Below are 9,772 nucleotides of genomic sequence, written 5' to 3' on the forward strand. Positions count from 1 at the left end.
ATTCTAAACCTATGATCCTAACTACTCCAGTACATTGGCAAGAAAGAGATGAAGGGAGGGAATGGAGGCCGGCAGGTGGATAGAAGCAGATGTGCAATTCAAAACTGTTGTGCTCCATTTCTCTACTGCCCCACAACCTGACTTCCACTCCACTATTCAATCAAGCGTTGGTGCTAAGAGTACTGGAAGCCTCCTTATCACTTAACACACATCCTCCTGGATTCTTTCTATAGCACTTCTCACTACTGCACACCATCTAAAGGAGGCACCCTTTCTTCCGGTGGCTCTCTCCATCTTCCTGACCCCTTCATCTACTCCCATTCTCCCTTGCTCCCTAAGTGGAGACATTCTTCTCTCTGCCTTCTCAGTGCCCCTCTCTTCATGCTTCATCTCTTAACAATCCTAAGCCCTTCCACAAGCTTCCTTTATACTGAGGTTGATGAATGCTAATTGATACTTCTTTCCCAATCTAAATGCTCTTCCACCTACTGGGCATTTCTATAAGCATGTCCTTCTATCTTCCAACAAAAAGAATGCTGATGATCCCGCTTATATGTGGAATTTGGGGGGGGGCGGAAATGTTGACTACATAGAAACAGAGTGTAACAGTGACTAACAGGGGTGAGGAGAGGAAGGAGGGAGATGTAGGTCAAAGGGTACAAACTCACAGTTATATCAGATGAATTTGTCTAGAGATGGAATGTGCAGCAGGAGTACTAGGGATAAACAACATAATAATACTGTGTTGTTTATTGAATATTTGCTAAGAGACCAGATTTTAGGAGCTCTTACCACAAAAAGGAGAGATAACTATGGAAGATGATAAATACGTAAATTTGCTTACCTGTAATAATCATTTCACTATGTATATCAAAATATGTTATATACCTTAAATACATAATACAGATAAATCTAAAAGAAAATTAATGCTGAGCCTATCCTTTTGTTCTCAGAAATGATCCTGCAGACTGTCCTAATTCTACACAACAGTCCACCCTTCTCCTGATCCCAAGGCTAAAACTTTGCAGCTATCTTCACGTTCTCCCGCCTCCGCATCCCCTACTTCCATTTAGTTACCAAGCCCTATTGAATCATCCTCTACATGAACGTCCAAATCTTTCCATCGTCACAGCTCCTGTTTTCATTACCAATCATCATTGCCAACACAATAACCACTCTGCCATTATGCATTCAGTTCATTGTGCACACTGCAACAGCAGACTCTCCCAAGGCGTGACTGAACCATACTATACCACCCAGAAGTCCATTACTATTTGTCTTACTAAATGATAATTATGGGTGAAAATGTTCTGGCGTCTCAAGAACAGAGAATGTTTTCTGATCCATATGTTACACGGTAGACTTGTGTTGGTAGAATCAGTGGGTTGCTGTCTGTCCTTCTCAGAGATCTTCAATATAAACCTCAATATAAACTTATCCTAAATGATAAGATTGAAACTCTCTAGCCTAGGCATTTGGGGCCTGTAAAACCTGATCTCTAGTGGGTTTTTTTTTTCCTTACCCCACATCTCTTTTCTCTTATTCTAGTAATAGCATCCCACTTTCCTTTGGGGTATTGTCCCTACCCAACTGGTGGACTGCCCATCAAAGGTCAACATCTACCGTCGAGGGAGAACATGTGATCCAAGCTCACCCATCAAAATACTGCTACCCTCCTAGACAAAGTGATTGGCCCACATGTGGAGATACAACCCCACCCAATGATCAGGAGTATTTTTCAGGGGTTAATTTTAATACTGGATAAGAAAGGTACTAAGAAGCATATGAACTTTGCTGCTTGCTGGAAAGCAGCTTCTGAGGGAAAAGGAGAAATAGCTGACATTAGCACTACCTCTGGCTTTGCAGCTGGACGGGCCCACAATCATTTTTTTGAAACTCTTAGATTTAAATATGTTTCAGAACTCAGAATTATTCAGGTGAGAAAAGCATAATGAGGCACATACTTGAGTATATTACACACACCTCTGTCTGGATCAAGGACAACATCCCTGCAATCAAACTCAATTCATATCTCTGCAGTGAAACAAATTAAGGGCCTAATTAATGTCAGTTTAAGTCAGGGTAGGTTTGGCCATGAAGAAAGTGCAGATCAGGTAAGGCCTCATTACAAGAAGAGTTCAGCTGTTTTCCGAAAGGCGCATAAAGGCGTGAATCTGTTTAAACTAACACATTCCCAGTCTGCTTATCTGCTTGTTTGTTAGTTTTACTTAAGCAGTTTGGGGTTGATTTTTAACACTTGTACCTGAAAGACTCCCATCTATAGTCCTCACGGGCCTATTACGTTTCAGTTTTACTTCCCACTAGTTTTCTATACAGACTCACACTGGAGTCAAACTAAAAGACTATGTTTTGATACTTTAAATAGAAAATCTTGCCTGGGCCCAGTGGCTCACGCTTATAATCCCAGCACTTAGGAAAGCCAAGGCAGGTGGATCACTTGAGGTCAGGAGTTGGAGACAAGCCTGGTAACATGGTGAAACTCCGTCTCTACTAAAAATACAAAAATTAGCTGGGCGTGGTGGTGCGTGCCTGTCATCCCAGCTCCTCAGGAGGCTGAGGCAGGAGAATCACTTACTCCTGGGAGGCAGCGGTTGCAATGAGCCGAGATCGTGCCACTGCTCTCCAACCTGGGTGACAAAGCGAGACTCCATTTTGGGGAAAAAAAAAAGAAAGAAAGAAAACCTTGCAAGCTCCATATTGTATATGTCTTATAAACAAGGGCTGTCCAACAGGAGACGGGAGCCTTAGCCGGCTGATTTTCTTGTCAGTTGCCCCCACCCCTGTCCTGTCTCCATGGCTCTTGGGGGAAAAGTGTAGCTATCCCATCATCCTATGGGATAATCAGGCACAACACTTATTCAGCTTCCTTTCAGCCCCCATTATATCCCCAGGGACAATCACAAGACTCTGGAAAATCACTGCATGTTGTTATTTTCCTTTGAGTGCCTGTACATCTCTTCGGTGTCTTTAAAGATCATATAATGCTCCCTATGCCTTATTTTAGCTATATACACGTTCATCTTCACTATTAGGGCACCTGATTTTCACAGCAACCCTATGAGGTGGATGGAGTAGGTATTACGGCTCCCTATCTGAAAAATGAGGAACTGAGGGTCACGTTGATTGATAAAAGTAAAGACCCTGGAATTTCACTCAAACCTGACTCTTAGTCTTGTTTTCTTTCCGATCTAATTTTATTCCCAGGATGAACTCAGATTGGAGAGTTTACTGGCACTGATTGTTCCTCCTTGGTACCCTTGGATGTAGAGATGGATAATTTGTTGAAACTAGTGAGAACACTACATGCGTAATTTTGCTCTAAACTATGTGCAAATTTTATTCTGGTAAAAATAAAAATTGACATATATATGCTGTGTATATATACACATATTACATATACATCTGTGTATGTATCATATATATGTGTATGTGTGTGTGTGTGTGTGTGTGTATTCTAGCATGGATGAATGTCTATAAGCATTTATTTTTACCAGCCAAGAAGCTAAAGTCAGCTTTTTTGTCATTGATTACAACCTGAATTAAATGAATAATAAAGTCCCAATGCACAGCAATGCCTGGAGATACTTCAGCCTTGGTGAAAACCAGACACTGCTTCACATAACTTGAACCGACAACAAAAATACCCCTCCCTGCCCAGGGGATATTTCTGGGTCAGGACTCCCTCTCTCAGCCAAAGAGTCAGACATTGCTGAAAATTTTCCCACCGTACTACCCTGTTTCTCTGGCTGACCTTTAAGGTTAGGACCTCTGGATGTAAGCCCATGAAAGACAGTCATAAGGCAAAGTCAGCTGCCTTTAGGCTCACAAAAATGCAGTTTTTCACTTCAAATAGACCCCAAAATCCCCAATGACCACATACAAGCCATGCCTTATCTATGAGGTTAATGCAACAGACCTGCCATCATCAGGCCATGCACTCTGAATTGCTTTTTCCAGCAAAGGTTCCCCTATCCCTTCATTTGCCTCATGATAAGAAATATGCATATGAGAGTGGCTAGCAGGGGTCAGGACTGAGGTTCTTGGGCATGAAGAGCTGCCTATGCAAAGCCAGATTTATCACACCAAGACCAATCTGGGACTACAGCACCAATTAACTCTCCTGTTTACAAAATGCCTAAGAATTTATTAGGCAAGCACAATCCACTCCCATACAGCCCATCAGACTAACCACATCCCCTATTTCCAGAACTATCCATAAGCACCCAGAATTCACTGCCCACCATGAATCAACATTTCAAGCGTCCTATAATATTCACAGCTCAAAATTAATCAGCAGGGTGGGAGGCGTTCAGGACATCTCTGAACAAAGTTCTCCCTGAGAATGTATCTCTTCCTACCTACTTGAAAAATATTTCTTCTAGCTTTACTCATACAAACTACATCCAAAATAATAAACAAAATGTAAATGCGAATATGATTTAAGAAAATTTTTCTGGTTTTTTTCTTCCCTTTTGTCCATCTGCAGTATGCTTATCTTATAACAATTCCTGGCCTGTGACTGGGATCAATGAGGGAAGAGGGCCCTGCCATGGAAATCAATCCTGATTGTTTAGAATCTAACATGAAACTATTTCTAAACTATTAGTATTTTAAATTACTCATTGAACAGGAAAATTGAACAAAGCTATGATATAGCTCTTACAATTCAATCTTCAAAAATTTATTTTCCTGATCTTCACCTTTTGCATCTCCATTTTTAAAATGTCTTCCTTTCTCCTTATCTAAAACTTTGGATCTCATTTATTTTGACCTTTCTCCTCAGATTCAGATTAAATAAACCTTTCGCTGCAAGTCTAACTATGTGCTGAGCAATGCATAGTTAACTCACTCTATTATCTAGAGATTTATCATTTTACAGATGAAGGAACAGAGCCTCCATTAAGTTCAGTGACTTTCCTGCTTTCACAGCCTCGAAAGTGGTCTCTCCAGTTTCCAAGTCCACATACTGTCAATGGGGGGGCTCTAGGTAAAATATTTCCCCAGCGTGGCTTGCATCTAGTTTTATCCTTCAGAGGTGTTATTCAAATTGTTATGTGGTTTGGGGAAGGGGCTTTGCTACTGGTAATCTCAGGCTGGAATCAAGGATTATAAACAACTCACAGAAGGATAAATACAGCTATTGCACATTGCAAACAATCTGTCTGTTCACAAGGGATCTTCTCCCTGAATTCAAATAACCAGATATTAATTCTCCTTTGTAGATTTACTCTAAATGGAGGTCCACAATTAACAATATGTCAGGTCTTATTCCTTTATATCATTTCAATTGTCTAACCAGTAGATCGTTAGCTCAAAGGGTCAGAGCACATGATTAGTGAGGGAGGACAAAGGCTTCTCCCTCCATTCCCGTGCAGGTCAATAGGCACGCACACCTCCTACCCTTGGCCAGCTCAGAAGGTGCTGGTTCCACTAGATCCTAAGAGGGCTGGTAGTCAGAACTTGTAGGTAAGAAAAGGAGGGCATTTTGCAGCTGACTCTGATACCAACCAAAAGATAATATATGCTAACATGACAACAACTAACAATGATTATGGTTAAGTATTATTATTGCAGGATTTCAAAGCACAACCATTCACAGAATATAAACATTTTGTGAAAACATATGCTAGCTCTATAAACAAAGGCAAGAAAACCCTCATTTATGTTTCCTTCTGGAAATCAAGCCCGTCCTGTTTGCTTGTTTGTTTGCTTTCTTCTCGTGTTACTCTGCACATCCCATCTTTTTTTTAACAGAACAGGCACAACTATTGTTTCCCATAGAAATCCCCCGGCCCGGCCAGAAATGTTACCTCTCGTGACTTTTAAATGCTAAGATGCTACACAAAACATTACATTGATATTCTGAGTAAATAGTCAAAACTGTACCTTTAGTGTGGTAAAAATTCACTACCTTACTCACCTAGAATATCATACCAAAGATATAAAAAAAATACTACCAGGATGGTAAATGGCTGCAGAAATAATAACAAGTTTCAGTTCCAATTTGCAACACATGAGACCCCAAGCCCAAATGGGTAAAAAAACAGAACAATCCGGAGGCATCTGCAAATGAGTGACTGCCCTCAGCTGATTACCACAGCTGGTTTACTGATGGAAAGAAAGAATAACAAAAGGATGTCTAAAGTGTTGAAAGGTCAGAGCAGTAAAGGATGATTAAGAAATACATTTGGCCCTTACAGTGCAATGATACTGCACGTGTGAACTCAATTTACCACCCCAAAGACTTAGCATAGGCTTAAGCTCCTTTGATCTACAGAGGAAATGCTCTCCACTGTAGAATAGCTGATCTTTTTACACTGGTTCAAGGGGTCCTCTGTAACCTCTATAAGCACTAAATTTCCTCACTGTCGCTGTAAAAACCACAATAAATCCTCCTTGGTGTTATTTGTATGTAAACTTTCTTAGTATTATTATTTTTAATGAGAAGCCATGAATCTTCATTATAAGGCCTTTTATAAAAAGTCAGGCAGAGGATGCTGGACATTGCAATGTTTGCTTGTTCAAAAGTGGGCTGGGTGACAATTTCTCCCATCTCACTATGCCAGATTCTGTCACATACCAGTTCTGCTCAATTAATTCAGAAAGGTAACAGCTGTTTCTGCCCATGTTCTTAAAGTCAAGAAATCTAGGTTCGTTTGAACTAAGTATCTGTGAACTGAGACCAGATATTTGCTTCCAGTCTACTGAGCCATTAAATCAGAATTCAAGGAAATGGAGATTTTACTTTCTTCCTCCTTCATCATGGGATGGAAGGGTTCCCTAAAAGGCAGGATCCATGGGGGACTGGGCCTGCAACAAAGTCCCAGGTCTGAATCATGGCTTTGCCACTGTTTAGCTGGTCTCGGTTTCCTCATCTCCTGTGTGAGGTAATATTCACCAAACAAGGTTGTTTTGAGATTTAGAAAGAAGGGTATGGTCAAGAATTTATTCCTCCAAAAATGCCTGGCATGTGTGAGATGTTCAATGTTAGCAGAACCCGAGATGAGTCTCTGGTAAGATTAATAGTACTAGCTACTTTCAGTGCTAACCTCCCCAGTTCCATTCCCAGAGCATAGGCAGTGCCCAACTTTAAGTTCATGTAAAAAGACCTGAACGGACTCAGTGTTTTCTCCCAGAGAAAAAGAAGCCAGTAGAATCCCAACAAGCCTTTAGAATGGAAATCTTCCGCAGATGACAGTCACTCAAGCAACAAAAATCTGGCTGGCTTCCCTTACTTCCTTACTTCCAGGGGCGGGAGGGAATACAAACCGTGCCCCTTGCCCTAGTCTCAGTTCTCCACAGGGCTGGCTTCTCTGGAATATGTCCTCCCTCTGAGCGGGCAAAGTGCAAGATCTTGTGCTCCTGCTCCTCTGAACACTCCCCGCGCTCCCCAGCTCCTGCTAGACTCGGCGACAGCAGCTCTGCCTCCTCTCCAGGTGCCGCATCCCCCAGGCGGCGGGGAGGAGGCGGGTGGGGTGTCCCCGGGTTCCTGGGCGTGGAACGCAATGGCCTCAGAAACTGTCCGTACTCTCCCACTCCTCTGGCACCAGCCAGCACCTCCCTCTCCCTTCCCCCAGGCAGAGCACGCAGGGTGCGTGCACCCCGGGCAGTCCCCAAACGCGCCTGCTGGAAAGGCGCCATCTATCACCCTCACCTCCCATTCCAGCGGATTCTCGCCTGAGCCTAGCCAGGACCGGCTGCTCCGGCCAGCCCCAAAGACGCTTGCGGCGTGTATGTGGAGGGAGGTGCTTTCTGGAACCCAATTTCATAGCCCTCTCTACCCCCATTTCTCTCAGGAGTGTAGGGGGAAGAGAACCAGAAAGCCAAGACTACTGAACCCGTAGTACCTCCAAATCTGTTACGCTTCCAGTCATCCTCATAGCATCACCTTAGTTTATTGACATTTCTCCCTAGCAGGGGAGCTCTGCCAAAAGCACGCGAGCGGCACCCCACAAAAACCCAGCGCCCCTGCTGCCTGCCCAACTCTCGCCCCACGGCGCAACCTCCCGGCCCGGCACCTTCCGTCCCGGGGTAAGACTCCTAGTTTTCCCGGAGCGGAACTCAGCCAGCCGGTTTCGGAAGTTGCCCACCTCCCCATTCCAACTCCCTTCTGGGAGCCCCCACGCGGACCTCGCTTAAGGCAAGGAAGCCTAGATGTCTCCCCTGAATCTGCACTCACACCGGGTGCCGCCCCCTCTTCCCTCCCCCTCCTTTCTCCTCCCTTCAGCTCCAGTCCCCGCGCCTCCGGCGTCTCCAGCGCCAGCGGTTCCCTCGTCCAAGAAGAGGAAACTTCTTTCTGGGCTAAATTCAGGTCCGAGCAGGAAAGGCTTTCCCTTACCCGCAGGCATCAGAGGCGCGCTCACCCCCTATCCCCCAAAAGACCTCATTTCACCCTCTCCCCACGATCACCCTCTCGGAGACTTTGCCTCAGATTACTAGTGCTACTCAACTTTTCAGGTCAAAAGGTCCAGCCGTCTCTAAAACCACCACGGGGGCACTCTGGATTTTTCCCGAGACCCTACCAGTCCCGCGTGGCTTGCAAAAAACAAGTAAACAAAACACGGACCCGGCAACTCTGGGGTGTGTGTGTGTGTGTGTGTGTGTGTGTGTACGCGCGCGCGCGCGCAAGAGACAGAGCATCGCCCAAGAGTTAGGGCAACAGCTGCTAGAGCACATCTGGAAGAGGGGGAGGGGGTTCCACGCAGAGGGGACAAGAAGCCCTCAGTGGCTTCAGGGCCGAGGGCTGGGCCAGCCTGTAGTTTGTTACCTGTCCTATGTTGATGAATCCGTACTTGCTGGCGATACGGTTGGCCTCCGGGAAGCCCCCGGCGATTTTGACTGCCCAGTGGTTTGTGTAGACGCGCGTCCGGCACACGGGGAGCAGGCAGCCCCCGAGCAGCGCCAGCACGCACAGCAGGTCCAAACGTCCCGGGCAGCAGCAGCGGCTCCCCCAGCCCATGGTCCCGGCGCCTCGCTGCTCCCTCGCTCGCTGGCTGGCTCAGCGCACTAAGGGCGCACACAACTAACTTCTCCGGCCTGGGCCGCCCGGCGCGCAGCCCTGGGCCGCCGCAGCTCGCAGCCCCGGACGATCGGCAGGAGGCGGCTAGCCCCGGCAGGGAGCAGAGCAGCGATCCTTGCGCCAGCTCCTAGACCATCCCTGGGGCTGCGGGGACCTGTGCTCCCAGCTCTCCGGCCCGCGGGGCGCTCGGCGATGCTCCCCGGCTCGGGCGCCGGAGGCGGCTGAGAGGGGCGGGCGTCCTCCGCAGTTGGGTTTCGCCCGGCTCGGCTTTCGGACTCTCCGACTCGGTCTCGCTCCTCCCGGGGCCCCGAGCGCGGCGGAGATGGCCAGCGGGAGCGGTACAGGCAGCGACCGGGCGCCCCCTCTGCTGGCCCGGGCTCCGAGCGCTCGCTTGCTAGCTCCCAGCGCTCCCTCCGGCTCTGAGCAGCGCGCGGGGATTCTGAGTGGCAATGGCAGCAGCTCCTGCTCTGCATAAATGACTTCCCCCGCCCCGCTTAACACCCCTCCTTTCCCACATCCCCCTCCTCCTCTCCCTCCTCCGCCCTCCTGAAAGCGGCCGCAGCCAGGCGCCGACCAGGTCCTAGCGCCTCCGGGTTCTCCCAGCTGTAACCTCCAGGGTTCCGGGCAGCAAAGGCAAGTCTTTCCAAAGGACTGAGAAGAGCGCTCCGAGATCGTGGTTTTACCCTCTTCTCTCCCCTCCCTGCTGGATTTGTATGAATTTACCGCCACTTC

At 46.8% G+C, this 9,772-nt stretch overlaps 1 protein-coding gene across 3 annotated transcripts in view; it reads right to left on the bottom strand.

The window, feature by feature from the left end:
* The window catches only part of PCSK5 (proprotein convertase subtilisin/kexin type 5), a 466,860-nt gene extending 457,372 nt beyond the window's left edge, over nt 1-9,488 (bottom strand). For 2 of the 3 annotated variants that reach the window (XM_030920278.1, XM_030920277.1), the window contains exon 1: nt 8,789-8,996. In XM_030920278.1, the coding sequence (XP_030776138.1) occupies nt 8,789-8,980 (192 nt within the window). In that variant the 5' untranslated portion in view covers nt 8,981-8,996. Of the gene's footprint in view, nt 1-8,788 lie in introns of all 3 variants that reach the window. The other variant, XM_030920279.1, reaches the window with a different exon arrangement.
* Nucleotides 9,489-9,772: the final 284 nt, after the last annotated feature.

The sequence above is a fragment of the Rhinopithecus roxellana genome, chromosome 16, assembly GCF_007565055.1.
Source record: "Rhinopithecus roxellana isolate Shanxi Qingling chromosome 16, ASM756505v1, whole genome shotgun sequence".
Lineage (NCBI taxonomy): Eukaryota > Metazoa > Chordata > Mammalia > Primates > Cercopithecidae > Rhinopithecus > Rhinopithecus roxellana.